This window comes from Mya arenaria, chromosome 2, assembly GCF_026914265.1.
Source record: "Mya arenaria isolate MELC-2E11 chromosome 2, ASM2691426v1".
In the NCBI taxonomy this organism is placed as follows: Eukaryota; Metazoa; Mollusca; class Bivalvia; order Myida; family Myidae; genus Mya; species Mya arenaria.
Genome location: NC_069123.1, coordinates 59,000,070 through 59,017,447, shown reverse-complemented (window position 1 = coordinate 59,017,447; position 17,378 = coordinate 59,000,070). Strand labels below are relative to the sequence as shown.

The following is a 17,378-nucleotide window of genomic DNA, read 5'->3' as shown; positions in this document are numbered from 1 at the left end:
GTATATGACATTTTAAGTCAATACCTCAAAGACTTTTCCACTTATATTCTAGATGAGATTGCCTACAAGCCTAACCCTTTTGGCAGGGGATATCAAAACCCTGCTTTTTCTGAATAACATGTTTGCATAAAAAATACAACCAAATTTCTCTGAAACAGGAACTACTCAATTCCAACCAGTTGAACCCCTACTTGGCCTTTTTGTCTGTTGCAGTGTCGGACTCTGAGGCTGTCTCCTCTGATCCGGTCTCCCAGCTGGCATCAGATCCCTCATCTTCATCCTCCCCATAACTGTCCTCCTCTGTGGAATCATCATCATCATCACTGAATGACTGAAATTACAGGGAATGTGAGTACATATTAGTAATCTTAAAAGTGCATTATACTGTAAATGTCCTATTGAATGTGCATGCCCTAAAAGACACACATGGGGTCTTAACATGGGTTTATTTTCTGATTTTGTGACATGAACAACTAGAGCTGTCACAGGAGTGACGAATACCCCCAAATGCCGCCTGGACACAGGAATGGCAAACCATTCCTTTGAAAAGAGGCCATAACTCCAAGGTTACTGCACACTGCATCTTCTTTTATCATGCATGTATTGTTTTATTTAAATCTGTTGAGTAATTTAGAAGTTACACTGCTGACAAGAAATAAAGCCTTTCATGAGTTATCGTCCGGAAACCGTTTTTCTATTTTTAGTAACAGTGACCTTGACCTTGGCCCCACCAGCCCCAATATCGAACCTGACCTGTATCTTCTGATGTTACACCTGTGTACTAAAAATTGTTCAAATCTGTCTAGCCTTTAATGAGTTATCGTCCGGAAACCGTTTTTCTATTTTTAGTAACAGTGACCTTGACCTTGGCCCCACCAGCCCCAATATCGAACTTGACCTGTATCTTCTGATGTTACACCTGTGTACCAAAAATTGTTCAAATCTGTCAAGCCTTTCATGATTTATCGTCAGGAAACCGTTTTTTCTATTTTTAGTAACAGTGACCTTGACCTTGGCCCCACCAGCCCCAATATCTAACCTGACCTGTATCTTCTGATGTTACACCTGTGTACCAAAAATTGTTCAAATCTGTCAAGCCTTTCATGAGTTATCATCCGGAAACCGTTTTTTCTATTTTTAGTAACAGTGACCTTGACCTTGGCCCCACCAGCCCCAATATCGAACTTGACCTATATCTTCTGATGTTACACCTGTGTACCAAACTGTATTCTGATGTTACACCTGTGTACCAAAAATTGTTCAAATTTGTCTAGCCTTTCATGAGTTAACGTCCGGAAACCATTTTTCTATTTTTAGTAACAGTGACCTTGACCTTGGCCCCACCAGCCCCAATATCGAACTTGACCTGTATCTTTTGATGTTACACCTGTGTACCAATATTGTTCAAATCTGTCAAGCCTTTCACGAGTTATCGTCCGGAAACCGTTTTTCTATTTTTAGTAACAGTGACCTTGACCTTGGCCCCACCAGCCACAATATCGAACTTGACCTGTATCTTTTGATGTTACACCTGTGTACCAAAAATTGTTCAAATCTGTCAAGCCTTTCACGAGTTATCGTCCGGAAACCGTTTTTCTATTTTTAGTAACAGTGACCTTGACCTTGGCCCCACCAGCCCCAATATCGAACTTGACCTGTATCTTCTAATGTTACACCTGTGCACTAAAAATTGTTCAAATCTGTCTAGCCTTTCATGAGTTATCGGCCGGAAACCGTTTTTCTATTTTTAGTAACAGTGACCTTGACCTTGGCCCTACCAGCCCCAATATCGAACTTGACCTGTATCTTCTGATGTTATACCTGTGTACCAAAAATTGTTCAAATCTGTCAAGCCTTTCATGAGTTATCATCCGGAAACCGTTTTTCTATTTTAAGTAACAGTGACCTTGACCCCACCAGCCCCAATATCGAACTTGACCTGTATCTTCTGATGTTACACCTGTGTACCAAAATTTTTTCAAATCTGTCTAGCCTTTCATGAGTTATCGTCCGGAAACCATGAAAACCGACAGACCGACCGACCGACAAGCTCACTCCTATATACCCCCTCAAACTTCGTTTGTGGGGGTATAATGAATACCTAAACCTTTTTTGTGGGGGTATAATGGATACCTAAACCTTTAAGTAAAAAAAAATACAAAAAGAAGAAGATGAAAAGCATTCCTACTGCCCCCATTTTCAGGCACCTGCTGATGTCATGCATTAACGGAAAACCCATTCCCTATTGTACACATTGACAGTCAAGTTAAATTCCAGAAGTTTGGTGTCGATATATTGAAGCCATATATTGAAGTGGACCCCAAATCAAATATTTACAGCTACAATGCAGCGGATCATTATTTCATGTTTTTGACTCCAATTAAGCAGATTTTTTGTTGAATGGGGAAAATGTTTCTTTTTAAGAGTGAAGGGTTTACAAAAAGAATGGGCAGGGCACATTTAATGGGACATATAGGGTATTTGTAAAAATATTACTTTATATTCATTTTACTACATTGTGATTTTTAATTATTGGTGCCATGAATAGTGATGGTGATGGTGATGGTGAAAATGATGAAAATGATGAAAATGAAAATAGGCATCATAACGTGTGCATACTGATATTTTAATGCAACTTCTTGCATAAATACAGATGACAATTGTCAATTATGAGCGTGAGGGATAAATGCCAAAAGCAGGGTAAAGGGTTTTTGAAATTGTACCTAAAGACGTCTATATTTACCTACAGTCTTTGATGCAAAAATCTAAGCAAATGCAATCTTTACAATTGTCAATAGTCTGAAATTTAAAGCTCTCTATCCCGATTTCAGAATTTATCTTTACCCCTGCTAAGTTTAACAGACTTTCCTGGTTTTGTTAACAACCACACCCACCTCATTTCCATCCTCGCCGTTGGGTAGGAAGAGGTCCTGGGGGAAGCAGTGTGTGAGAGTGTTATTGGGCCACCAGACCTGCACTGTCCCACCTGGGTCAACACGAAACACCTGACCTACCGCCTCATACTCTTCACCAGCCTGCAGAAGGGAGGATCATGAACATGGCATATTTACAAAATACTAAAAACTGCAAAATGCTCATTTTCAATGCAGATTTTAATCAAAAGGACATAGATGGCCCAATATTGCTTACCTAAGTAAAACTTGAATGGTGCTCTAGATATTTCTATAATTTTAAGGGCAATAACACTCAGGTAACTACGAAGAGTTGGCTAGTTATTCAATTAGTCAGAAGTATAAAAACATGAAAAATATGCATTTATATAAAAAGTTACAAAGGGCCATTACTCCTACTCTATTTAAGATGGCGTTTTTTAACTTGTCACAAAAGAACACATTGTTACTGTGAAAAGGTCATTAATTTTAATGTTGATTTCTTCAAAAATTGTAAAAACAATAAAATAATTGGTGACCATTTTTTTATGAATCACAATCCCATGAAAGATCTCCATAAACTCTTTCTATATACGTTTGGTCACAGTATGTCAACCCTAACAAAAGTTATTCAGAACTAACCATTTTTCTATTTTTAGTAACAGTGACCTTGACCTTGACCATGACTCTCAGACCCCAAACACGATCCCATGAAAGGTATATTTTAACTTATTCTATATACCAAGTTTGGTCACAATATGTCAACCCTAACTAGTTATTCAGTACCAACCACTTTTCTATTTTTTTGTAATAGTGACCTTGACCTTAACCCTAGGTGCCAGTTATTTACAAAAACACTGTCAGACTAGTACTACTTATGGCATATGGTGGTCATGTCAGGCTGATTGGCACATTACAGAAGTATGTCAAATGTTCTTCAGCAAGCAGTTATATTTTATTTTAAAAATAAACTGAATATGGAGACAGGACTGAAGACTTTTTTCTTCCTTGAACCTTTCAAAAACAAATATAAGGAATAGTAAATGTTTTCATTTATTTCAGAACAAATTTACCAATCGCCAAACTTCTATCTGGCGGTACACTTACTTCAAATCCTCCGACCCTAAGCACAGTGCTTCCACATCGAAACTTGAAGTCTGGATGATCCTTTACATCAAACACACTCAGTTCCACTGCTTCACTCTCCACAGGCCTGTTGACAATGTTCTTATTTTAAAAAAGCACGCTAAAGAACAAATCTTACAGTTTTCAATGTATTTTTTCTTATTGAAATTTAAAACCTTAAAAATTAATAACTTGTGTATGTGTGCAATTTTTCATTTTTTTACAAGTTTTTGACTGTGTAATTTATAATATTGAAACTGATTCTTAAAACAAAGAAGAAGAAAATATAACACACAAGACAAGATGAGCTTCACCAAAGAATAGATGTGGAAAAGAATTTTTTAACCTTACTTAAGGTCTGTGCCTGGCTGATATGGCTGGATCCACTTGACCATCACAGTTCTCTCCTTGTAGTCTGAGCTGACAACAACCCCGTATCCTGTGCCCGTGGTTCCCCGATTGTCCTGCACGAAATCCCCGGGGAAAAATTCTAGTTCATCCAGGTGATGGATAGGGAACAGCTCCGGGGAGGGGACACCTTTCTCCACTGTGCTATCCTTAAGGACAGAACACATGAAATGGAGCAGTCATAATGTAATCAGTGTCCTAGCCAAATTGTTATTATAAGGTAGATATTCAACTACATCTCAATACCCCTTTCTGTAATTGTGTCTCGTTGACCAATACGGAGATCCTAGAGACAAATGGAAGTATCCCTGAGTCCATCTATTGGTTTAAATACATACAGTGAAACTGCGTTCCCTCAAACAAGCGGTCGTTCGAGAACCGGCGTTCCCTCGAGGTCGGAGCTTGGTCCCGAACTTTTTTCATACTATTTTCATATTAAATATACCCACGCTGCATCGAAACCTAACTATGTCGAGCAGTCGAGCAATATCCTCGGTCCCAAGTACACAAATCGTGCACAAAACCTAATGGCTCCCTCGAGGATATAATTTCACACTTTTTCCAGAACGCGTGTTCCAAAATAAACAAACAATTGGTAGGTGTTAAAATTTTTGCAAGTTGTAAAAATTGCAATGACAGTTGAAAGGCAATTTGATAAGGTGTGAAAAACCGTTTTCCACTGTTAACGCATGACCGATATTAGTTGATATGGGCATTTGAGATGATAATTATGAGAAGTTAACGCTTTAGATGTGATCAGAAGGTTCTTTGAATTCACTGCCCATGCTGACCGTGATCTTCAGACGCTCTGTACGCTGTCACGTCACATTACGATTGAACAGATTACGAAACCAACAAGATGTGTCAATCAACAATCCTTGATTTTGCGAAACTTAAATCTGACTACTGCCACAATATGTACTGTCATTCAAATGTTGCTTGTTACGAAAATGTGCTTTTTTGTTAAAATAAACATTTCTATTTATTCATTTATTGTTTTTTTCTTTTGCGTTTTACATTTAGTTTACGTCAACTTTTGAACATATTAGCGATTTCCACAACGCAACACATAATCGGTGTCTTAGTAAACAGTCTGTTTGACGAGTTCAAACTTAAAATACACTGGAAGATATTTCATATCAAACTGGAAAATTGAAAATCGGGTCGTTCGAAACATCGGTTCCCTCGAGGTTTTGGCTCGGTCCCTGGCGACCTCGAGCGATCGCAGTTTTACTGTAGTATTATGGTTAATACAACAGACTGTGTACAAAACTACAAAATATCACCATCATATCATTTTACCCAAACTGCCATAATGAAAATCTTAATGCTACCAAGAAATAAATTGGTTATTTGTAAAAACAATATTAATGTTTAACATACTCTCACCTTTAGACCAACAAGACAGACAGAACCTACCTGCCACATAACGTCACAGGTGGAGAATGTGTACCAGATCTCCACGGCAACCTTGTCTCCTGGCTTCACCTCTCGCTCCACTTTCTTCTTCTTCACCTTCTTCATCCTCTTCTCTTTCTTGATCCTCCCGTGACACATCGACCGACTCAGACCATGTGGCTTCCTCTTCCTGAAGCAAATCATCAATCATGACTAGAACTCCGCGAGTCGGATGTGTGCCTGACGAATTATTTACTGTCGACATTATAGCTGCTAGATTGGCATTTTATTCATTTATAGACAATGATGTTGCCATTTAACTTCAAGTGTAGGTGGCATTTGAACCCTCAATCAGATATACCTACGGAATAAGTTTCAGGTTGAAACCTCCTATAGTTTACGAGATATGCCACGGACAAAACCTAAGCAAGAAAATTAACAAAGGGCAATAACTCTAAAAATATGGCAGCAAGAGTAACGGTTCTTGTGCACTGCACTTGCCCTCAATAAGATCTATCTAGCTATGATGTACATATGAAGTTTCAAGTTGATACCACTAATAGTTTAGGAGATATACCCCGGACAAGCGAAAATGGGACGCGGACGCCGCCGCTGCCGCCGCCGACAAAAGTAACCCCTATATGCCTATAACACACACTGTAATGTCTTCAAAAAGTAACTCATATTTATTTCCCACTTTCAAGTTGATTTATTTCATCATTTGGAACAAATACTGTATATGACTGGTTTTAAGTAGCACTTTTTTCCTCAGATTTCGATGTAAAAAAATGCCTGCGTCAGTTACAACCAGTAACAAGCTTTTGACATTTTTTTCTGAGGTCGATTTCAGGCTGAAATTGGCTCTTCAGAAAAATTAGCTAAAGAACTTCAGCAAACACTTGATCAATTACATTTTGGGACGTCTTTATGTGTAGTAAACATCAAAAAAAATTCTACATTAAAGTTATAGAAGCTAGAACTACAGAGAAATAAAGAGTGATGTACAAATGAATAGCAGTGGTCGAAATTAACACGAGCCCACAAGCCCTGCACTGGTAAAATGTCTTCCGGGCTTGCTCAAATTCTGAATTTTATATAGCAAGGCGTGTTCAAAATTTGATGCCAAGCTGTTCATCTAAAAGTCTAATTTCGATGACTGGAATAGCATTGCAATTAATCCGAGTGCTAATTATTGAGCATTTAGGATAAGGTCAAACAGTTAAGCCCTACTTGTTGCCCTCCGGTTATGAAATTTGATGTATTAACAAAAACAAAGGAAATACTGCCAAACTAATTACAAGGACTGAGAATAGTGCTTAGAAATGTTTGCTGAAGACTCCTGTATAAACAAATGACAAATATGTACATTGAACAGTAACCTACCTTGGTACAAGGCTGCCATGACTTGAGTTGGCAGAGCTAGCATCTGACTCCTCCCCTTCACTTTCAGAACCCTTGTCTTCCACATCTTCAAACTCATCATCAGCATTTGCACCATCATCATTTGTGTTTTGAACGGCTTCAGTATCTTCTACTGCCCCATTTCCTATGTCACCATTTGGTATGTCTAACATTTCATTCGCTGCATCTTTTCTCACTAAAGAATCCTTTAGATTTCCCTTACTTTGGTTATTTGCGGAGTCAGAAGCTCTATTCTCCACACCTCTCTGTTTAACAATTATTGTATCAGATTTTGTACCAAGCACAATAACGTTTTCTTTAGCTTTAATTTCTATGATATCAGGTGTGACATGTTTCCTAGGAGACATTTTGTGGAGAATGGTGTCATTTTCTTTCACAGTGTAATATGCTTTGTCTCCTATTTGATGGTGACAGAATCCGAAACAATCGAGCTTGCGCAGTCTGAAATAAGACATACACTGAGGTGTTTTCCACAATCTTAATGTAATTATATTAATAGTTACGATTGGACACACTTATATGCAGTACATTTTTTTCTAAAGCTAGAAATATCACAGTTTTATGTGGGGCCCTAAAAATGAAATAGTCAGTATAATACTTAATGAGAACTTTCAATGAAAACCACAACACCATCTTAGATCATGATATGTTTTAATCTCACAGACCTTCTCATAAGATCCTGTGTATGCCCATACATGTAGACATTAATGTACCTTTTAAGGTCGTCCCCACGGACCACACTGTTTGGAGCCTCCAGCTTGTCTGTGCCAGCCCCTGACTGGGTGAAACCTTTACAGATCCACTCAACCTGTACACTCTCTGTTTCCACCTGAGATACAGGACACATTTTAATAATAGTTCACAAATTCACTTACAGTGCATGAACATAAAAATATTTTTTTCACCAAAGGTTTCAAATGACTATGAATATTTAAATACTCATATTTAAGAATTTGATCGGAATTTAATCTTGCATTCCCACATTTTGACTCTTTTGACAGCTTGTATTATTTGTTTTAAGAATGAGCAAATTTTTGTGTAAATGTCTGGAAACCAGTGATAGGCTGCTGAAAAAAAATCAGTTTGCCTTTTCAAATATTTACGATCGAAAATTAATGTTTTATGGCTAAAGCGTTACTAACACTTGAAGGATTATGAAATTTACAGCGATTTTTCAAACAATTGAGTAATGTTCCATTGTGTGTTATCTTTAATATATGACTGAATTGATGGCATTGATACCAAAATCAAAATTCTGAGACAAAAACTAAAATAATTGTAAAACCTTACAATCTGTCTGAATGCTTATAAAAATCATCTACTTTGGCATCAAACAGGTCAAGTGTTATCACCAAAAAGAACATGTATTAAATTTTTTGAACAAAGATAAAATACTAACAGTAGACATGTGTTCATAAAAACACAAACCTTCAAAATAAAATATTCAAACTCAAGTTATTACTTAAGTGTCATATTTTTCAAAGCCTTCATTATAAGGTTCAGATAAACAAAGAGAAAGGAAGACTATTATTACCTGTTCTACAGTGACAGGGGTCTTGAGCAGATGTTTCACCTTACACTTGGGCCCGCGTACATTGGACGTGCTCAGCCACTCAACTTCATCATAGTCCTCCGGGAAGCCAGACACCTTCTGACCTTCATAGTAGTTGTGCACACTGAACTCTGAATACTGGATTGAATTGTACATGTGTAGCATGAAATTACAACATGGTTAATACATCCTCCTTAAAAATAAATATAAGTAGATAATAGCTTTTTTTCTCCTACAGTCACATAATACAAGTTCACTAAGGAGAGAGGTAATAATATTAGCTATCTTCTTGATCCTTAAGCTATAATAAATAACAAGATATTATAAAAAAAGTAAAATATTTCTATTGACACAAGAATCTTAAAACCATGACAACAATTTTGAGATTAATAATCCTCATATTCAACTGCACAAACTATTAATATTTCTTAGTTTCTTACATCTTCCCTTTTGTCCTCAACATCTTGAAGTTGCTGCATTTCTGAGTCTTCAAATCTGCATCTGTGATTAAATACAATTACCATGTACATACATCAGAACTCTCAAATCTACTCAATAAAATATATATATTTAATGTTATTTGCCCCTTTTCTACTCCTCCTGACATAACAGCCCAGTGAAACACAAACTCTTATTTTAGCTACATTTCTTCCACTAGTGCTTCTTACAAGCTCTAATATATAAAATCCAGAATTTAAGTAAGCCCAGAAAGCATTTTGAAAGTGCATGGCTTGCATGCTTATGAACATTTTGACTACTGCAAGCCTACTTTTAATATCTTATTAGACATGCTGGGTGAACCCTGTGGGCTAAATAAGAACCATTTTCCATGCTAAGCGTCATAAATAGGCGGAGTGAAAATCAGTGATTAGTTTCAGCTAAACAATAGCTGTATACACCTGGTGTAGAATGTTTCACTCTATTATCAACATAGGAAGTGTGTAACCTAAATCATATCAGGGTATTCATTAAAGACATTGATATGCTTGACCTCAGCAGCCTTAGCAGGTACACTATAAACAAATGGCGCTGAAGCCCTCAAAAAGACCCCCTGTGCAGCTAATTTGGCCGCTTCTAATAGGACATTTACAGTTTGTTACATGCATAGACAAACTTTATACCTTGCTCCACAGGGGAACCTGACGATGACTTGGTCCATTGCCATGATCACATCCCCTACCCAAGTGTCCAGTGTCACCCGAGACTCACCGTCATAAGGCTGCAATACAGACTTATAATGTTCATTTCCTATATGAATTTTAAATGAGTCAATCACTCAGAGTAATGATAAACACTCTGTTGACTAAAAATGTATTTATTGCATGATCTGTGTTAGACACTATTAAGGTCATTTTAAAATCATAGTCATACAGAAAAGAGATCAAGACTTTACTTTGAATTTTTTTTCACAAGACTAGTAGATGCAGAATAGCATAAATCATTACAGTTTTCTTTTACAAGATCTAGGCGTCTGACTGACTCCTAAGCCCACAAAATCTAGGAGTGAGAGCAAAATATGGGAAGTGTCAGACTCACAGAATACCTTAAATGTCAAACCCTCAAGATGTTTTTAGTTAATCAATAGCTGTGCAAAGTCAGTGGCATTAAAGGTGATGGATCTGATAATATATGTACAGTCAATTTTAGGACCTATTCCATATGCCAACTTACAGAATTCTTCTTGTTTTACATAATAATTTCTATTTACTTTGTACTTTAACACTTAATAAGCAATTACTTCTATTGATTCTTTAGTTAATATGTTCATAATGTTATCTAAACTTGATAGTGTTCTGCTAATGAAAAAATATGGTAGGCTTTATGGAGGTGTCCAAAACTGCGAAGAAAAATCAATGCATCAAGCAAAATTAATTCACCTGCAATGCTTTGACATCTTTAGCATCTATGTTGTAGATGTACTGTTCTGTGTTTAATATCTTCACATGGCACTTGGTGATACACTCCTGAACAAATCCCCGCTGACTCTCCTGTCCACTAACAAGTCTTCGAACCACATCACCTGGCATCAGTGACCGATCTACCAGCACCACCTGCAGACAAGATATTTATTTGTAAAAGAGGCCAATGAAAACTGGCTTTCTGGTTAGCACGGTGTTTAAAGGCAGTCATTCTTAACCAATGTGAATATGATTCCCGTCATGGTTGTTTCCTTTCACTATCCTGTCTCTTCATAGCAAGAACTATATGGCCCAATGGAAGGGTCCAGTTTTTACTTTCAACCGGGTAATAACGGTGCAGTCTATATGCATGATCCCTTCTGAAGACTTCTTTGCGTCCTTCCACCTAAACCAGCGAACAAGACTTACATTGGAAATATGTACAGGACTGACCTAGTTGGAAAGGTCAGGCCTTGAATTTAAAAAAAAAACTCGCTAACTTTTGCTTAAAATGCAAACTGGCAAAATCTGAAGTTGCTTAGCAATATTTTTGTTCACCCCTTTGTTTTTATTAGGAAAATGTAATGTGATCAAAAACAACAATAATGTCTTCTGTGTCATAACAATTCACCTTCTAAATTACAATCGTAAACAAAGAAAACGTATTGAGGAAGTCTGATAATGCAGTCCACACAAAAAATTTTTGGCTCCTATTTCGGATTACTTTAATCATCGCCATCTGCTATCGTCTATTCTAAATATTGATGCGTAATTTTTTAGCTTGTCATGACGATGATAATGATGATGATGGACTATGCCTCAACATTGGAAAAATTTTAGCCAAATACTGCTGCCTAAAACCTGAACATAAAAAACAGTCTACAATGTGTGCTAAGTGTAACACGCTTGTGTAAATCATTCTATGTGTTTTTACGAGAAATAGAGAGTAGGAAAATTGAAAGTTGCTTTTATTTGCTTTTATTTGGGAGTTTTCACCTTAAAACACATCTAGCAATTTCCAATTTCATGCGCATTTGGTGAGTGTGCAAGTGCTAAATTCGAGCCCTGAAGGTCTAAATAATATATATACATACTATAACATACAACCTTTTTTTTGCCCAGGAACAGACATTTTTTTTTTCATAAATAACTTTTGATATAAGATAGCTATTCGAGTCACAAGACAGGTGTGCCCTTCCAAATAAAGCTTGTGTTATTCTCCTTCAAAAGTGGGCAGTTGTTTGTAATATTTAGGCGTGCAAAAAACGACAACAAAATGTGTCAAATTATCTATTTAAGGGCTCTAAATACCAATCATATGCCGGTCTGGACAGATTTGGACCTTGCCATACGGACTTCAGTATCAGGAAAAGACCAAGCGTACACTTTGCTTATTTGGACAGAAAAACACAAACAACATGCATGTAGGTTTGTAAGGAACAGCTGATATCTTTCAAACATAATGCAACAACTGTACAACAGACTCATATTTTCAAGAACATAATTATCATTTTGGCTGTTTTCCATGGGTAGGCTAAAAAATTGCTACAGATGAATAATGGGTCGTTAACCAGTACTGGTTGAGAAGCATTTTCCGACGGAAAGCAGTTTCCGACAAATCGCTTTTTCGCGTACCTTCCTTAGATCTTCATAAAGAATGTACTGCAATTCAGCTATATGGTAACTAGGCAATCAAAAGTTGAAATTCTTACCGAGACACGTAAGAAACTTTTATTATTATTTAATGTTTAATGTTTATTTTTCATTTTGTACACAAACTTGCACGTGGGGGATCTGCACGCGCAGCGTATCGCGCATGCGTGTGAACCTAATTTGCATATCTATGAATAGCTACAAGGTTTTCTTTAATTGACTTATACAAACGATGATCATTGTGTACATATTTGTGAACACTGGTGTCATGCTTGTTTCGCATCCACATTCACTTAAATGTATACAAACACAAGTTTCCATCAGAAATGAATAAAAAAATTATTGATATTCAGTCTAAATAAAGTCGGTTTAAATTTTTTGTAAATGCTGAAAAATTAAATAACATTTCTCTTATTACAGTCTTATATTTAGTTTATTAAATAAACGGATAATAAAAACACACAACAGGCACCTCAAATATGCCCCGCATTCAAATTGTCGGAAACTGCTTCTCATCACAAGCTAATCAGAACAACGTAAGTACCCTATTTGCGCCCCTATTAGATACACTATATGTGACGTCACACATGTTAGAAATATATCGACAATAGCAACTTGAGCTGTAGTTATATAAAATGTGAACACTTTCAGTAGATATTTAAACACGTATAAATAATTCAATAAAAACGTTTAAAAACTGTCGGAAACTGCTTGTCAACCAGTATATCAAAGTTATTAGGAGTAAGGACACTATGAAGTATGATTGATTCTGCCAATATCAAATTTAGTAAACAGATGTATCATGACATTGCATCCAGTATTTTTTATTTGGAATTTGCTTGTTTTTCAAGAAATCCATTGTTTTTTTATTCACTAATGTAGCATCTGCATTTATCAAATTGGGAAAAATATTTACTGACATCAGTCCATTTTGGTAATGTTAAATTAAAAAGGAGTGCGCAAGCGTGGACAGGAAGTTGTGTTTTTTACGAAGAAGATTGTGAAAAGCTTCTGCAATGACATAGTTGAAATTGTGTTCCAGCACTGTGCATGCTGATGACATCAGTGATGTTTGATCTGGTGGTAAAATGTCAGAAGCCTACAGTGAAAAATATCGAATTGATATTTTCACTGTTTGTTACTATGAATAATCAATTTTATTTCAGTAATAAATATATAATGTTTGAACCACCGGAAAGCATGCTGTAAAATGCTTTATTTTGACAGAAGAAAGAATGACTGTGAGTCACCTTTTCTTCATCCACGACGGTCTCCTCTCCAGATGGATGCCAGGCGACTTTGATTTGACCTTTCTGGACTCTCTCCTCGGGCGTATTGTCTTCATCATCACTGCTTAAATATTCTGAGCTTTCGACGACAAGACCATACTTAAACCCTCCACTTGAGAAGGGTATACACACTTCATCTTCGTCGAAAATACTGCAGGCTGCCATCTTTCGAAACGGTCTAAAGATTTCACTAATTTAAATGACTGATCGACCTGGCAGATAGACATGATGATGATGATGATGATGATGATGATGATGATGATGATGATGATGATGATGATGATGATTGTGGTGGTGGTTGTGGGGCTACCAGACAAATCGGCCCCTAGTTGAAACGGTTACCTTTTCGGCCACTTACCAAATTGGCCCCATCCTTTAGATGTTTCGACCCCTGATTACGGAGACATTTCGGCCATTATTTTTATTTTGTTCTTTTAATACTAAATATAAGAGAAAATAAACATTTTTAATTTGAATAAAAGTTGTAATGAGGTATGTTTATTCACATAAAGCTATACTGCATACAAAGGTATTGATAAAAAAAATAGATTTAATAGAAAATATATTTTATACTTGAACACAGATATACATGTGAACACGATAAATTAAGAGTGGCACAGCAAAACGTTTAAAAGAAATGGTACCTGTCTTTGGAAACGATTTAATATATATATACTTAAATACTTTTATATTAAAAATAAGGATTTAAAATAGTTTTAAATGATTTTTATATCAATCTTATCAATGTATTTCATGAATATTTGTCTATTTGTGAATTTAAAGATCTTATTTACAACTTCTTTTGAAATAAGATTTAACAAATTATATTTGTTTTTTGATATTCAAAACAAAAAAAAATAAAATAAAATTAAGGGGCCGAAATGTCTCTGTTGAAAATCAGTAAGGGGCCGAAACGCCTCGTGTCAATTTAATTAAGGGGCCTAAATGGTAGGGCCGAAACGTCTTAGGGCCGATTTGGTAGTAGGCCGATTTGGTAAGGGCCCGATTTTTAAGTCGGGCACGCTGCGTAGCCGGTAACTCGGCAAGCCTTGTTACCTGGCAACGCAGGTGCCCTCGGGTCGGATTTTTCGATCCGGAACGAAAACACATGACAGATATTATAAGCACGAATAAATCTTTCTCCCACCTCAGATAAGTAGATCCGTTAATTTAACCATGCTAGAATATAAGTATCTTCCATGGCCGAGAGTGTAAGATAGGTTCATTCCGACCGAGCGTAGGGTGTTTTGCGGAAACGAGGTTTACCGAGTTTCCGCAAAACACCCTGCGCGAGGGTATGGATATGCGATAGCACGTGGTCGTCATGGATATCCGCGCAGTGATTCAGTTAATGTTAATAGTCAAATCGGACTTTTTAAATAGTTCTAAGGAGAATGGTTTCCATGATGCACTACAGACGACTGTCATCAACAAGGGAGATAATTACAATGTGGTGACCATAAAAAGAAGCTCCATACGGGCATTTTATCTTCGCCCGTGGGCAAGATAAGAATTTCTCCCACCTCAGATAAGTAGATCCAATAATTTAACCATGCTAGATATTCTTATCTTGCCCACGAGCGAAGATAAAATGCCCGTATGGAACTCCTTTTAAATGGTCACCACATTGCAATTACCTCCCTTGTTGAAGACTGTCGTCAGAAGCATCAAGGAAATCTTGTCTTATGGTAATATTTAGAATGCTGATTAATTATTTCTCGCTTCAAATGTCACCATAAAACAGTTTTCACACATCTTTCAAGAAATAATGCTTAACTCTTCTTAGAACTATTTAAAGCTGCACTCTCACAGATTTAACGTTTTGACAACTTTTTTTATTTTTTGTCTTGGAACGGGCCAATTTTTGTGAAAATCCATTGAAACCAGTTATAAAAGACTGCTGACAAAGAATCAGATCGTAGATTTTTATATTTAAGTACAAAAAAAAATGATGCTTTATGCATTTTTCTTAAAACCGTTAGCCATAAAACATTAAGTTTCGAACGGAAATCTGATAATCTACGATCTGACTTTTTGTCAGCAATCATATATCATTGGTTTGCAGATATTTACACAAAAATTTGGACTTTCCTAGACAAAAAATAAAAAAAAGTTGTTAAAATTGTTAATCTGTTAGAGTGCAGCTTTAAAGACCGATCATACCATTTACATACTCTGAATCACTGCGCGAATATCCATGACAACCACGAATTATCGCATATCCGTACGCAATTATTTTCACTAAGCACAAAAGAGTTCCAGCAAAAAAATACATTTTTACTTAATTTTGTTTAACTGAGGTGGGAGAAAAAGCATCTACCATAGCCGCTCGTGTAAGATAGGTTCATCCCGACCTTCGTGCAGGGTGTTTTGCGGAAACTCGGTAAACCTCGTTTCCGCAAAACACCCTACGCTCGGGTCGGAATGAACCTATCTTACACTCTTGGCCATGGAAGATACTTATAATCTATCTATCTATAATCCGTTACGTTCTTTAGCAACATTTTTATCTGGGCGAATGTCCGTTACATTGTTAAAAAAAATCGAACCGGAAGAGAATTAAAACAAACATGGCTACTAAAGTGTCAACATTGGCAAGGGCTTGCCAGAATCTGCAAAAGTCTGGAGTCCTAAGGCAAACGCCTAATGTTTTATTACTTCAATCAAGAAATGCAGCTGAACGCTCAGTATCTGTACCAGGGTCCATTCCAACTAGGCCATTGAGAACGAAATATAGTCTCCCATTGGTGCTTGGCTGCATTACCTTTGGGATTTATGTTGGCCAGCAAGTAGCCAAACGTTTCGCAATATTCATGGAAGAAACTGAGATGTTTGTACCAGATGATGATGACGATTAAATTATTTGTGAGTGCAAAATATTTAAACATTTTTTATATATTTATCTTGATTTATAAATATTTTGAATCAGCACGTTTGGACAAGAATTTACAAAATGAACATTTGGCATATTGATTTGTCAGGGTCATACATGCCATATCCCCTGGAGGGGGATAAAATCCCCCGGAATTTCGACCCATCCCCCGGTCTCCCGGAGGGGGATGAAAATCCCCCGGAATTAAAGTGTTTAAAATTACGCAAATTTATCACAGGGTTTAATTATATATGCCTGTTTACAGTTATAATGCCCTTCCTGTCTTGAAGCTTAATTGGATTATCAACTGATGGTGTGTTTTAACAACACCTATTGGGTGACACTTAATAAATCAGCAGGGCACATTTCATGTATTGTTTTGATTGAAACTGACAGAATTTGCGTAAGAAATGTCAATTAGACTGGTCAGATAAAAGGACGATTTTCATTGGTTAAAACTATAATTTTTATCCAATCAGAGAGGATGTAACAAATTAAAGCGTTCTTCATAACATGTGTCATTGTCATCAAAAGGATTGATAATTAAAATGTGACAGTAAATTATTCATTAAAGAAAAGGATTAAAATAACTAATAGACAATGCTGTTCTTTGTTATGCCTCACTAATATGTTTACATACATGACATTGACATATGTTTACATACATGACATTGACCTCCATCGCAAATATCGGAAAATAACAGAACTTCCAGAAGAGAAACTGAAAGTAGACAATTCGGATGAAATGACTTTTATTTATTTATTATGGTGGTGATGTTTTTATTTTTTGATCAATGCCAAAAGAAGATATGTTTATGAACTTAAACAATAAATTATGCATTTGCTTTTTATCAGAAGCAAACAAATCTG

General features: G+C 36.4%; 1 protein-coding gene across 1 annotated transcript in view; it reads right to left on the bottom strand.

Moving 5' to 3' along the window:
- The window catches only part of LOC128207803 ((E3-independent) E2 ubiquitin-conjugating enzyme UBE2O-like), a 30,189-nt gene extending 16,388 nt beyond the window's left edge, over positions 1 to 13,801 (bottom strand). The window contains exons 1-12 of the mRNA XM_052910946.1: positions 13,598 to 13,801; positions 10,674 to 10,847; positions 9,918 to 10,015; positions 9,237 to 9,297; positions 8,779 to 8,934; positions 7,958 to 8,073; positions 7,206 to 7,685; positions 5,844 to 6,012; positions 4,368 to 4,573; positions 3,999 to 4,104; positions 2,895 to 3,035; positions 192 to 331 (exon numbers count right to left, since the gene is read on the bottom strand). Coding sequence (XP_052766906.1) covers positions 192 to 331; positions 2,895 to 3,035; positions 3,999 to 4,104; positions 4,368 to 4,573; positions 5,844 to 6,012; positions 7,206 to 7,685; positions 7,958 to 8,073; positions 8,779 to 8,934; positions 9,237 to 9,297; positions 9,918 to 10,015; positions 10,674 to 10,847; positions 13,598 to 13,801 — 2,051 coding nt within the window. The remainder of the gene's footprint in view (positions 1 to 191; positions 332 to 2,894; positions 3,036 to 3,998; positions 4,105 to 4,367; positions 4,574 to 5,843; positions 6,013 to 7,205; positions 7,686 to 7,957; positions 8,074 to 8,778; positions 8,935 to 9,236; positions 9,298 to 9,917; positions 10,016 to 10,673; positions 10,848 to 13,597) is intronic.
- Positions 13,802 to 17,378: the final 3,577 nt, after the last annotated feature.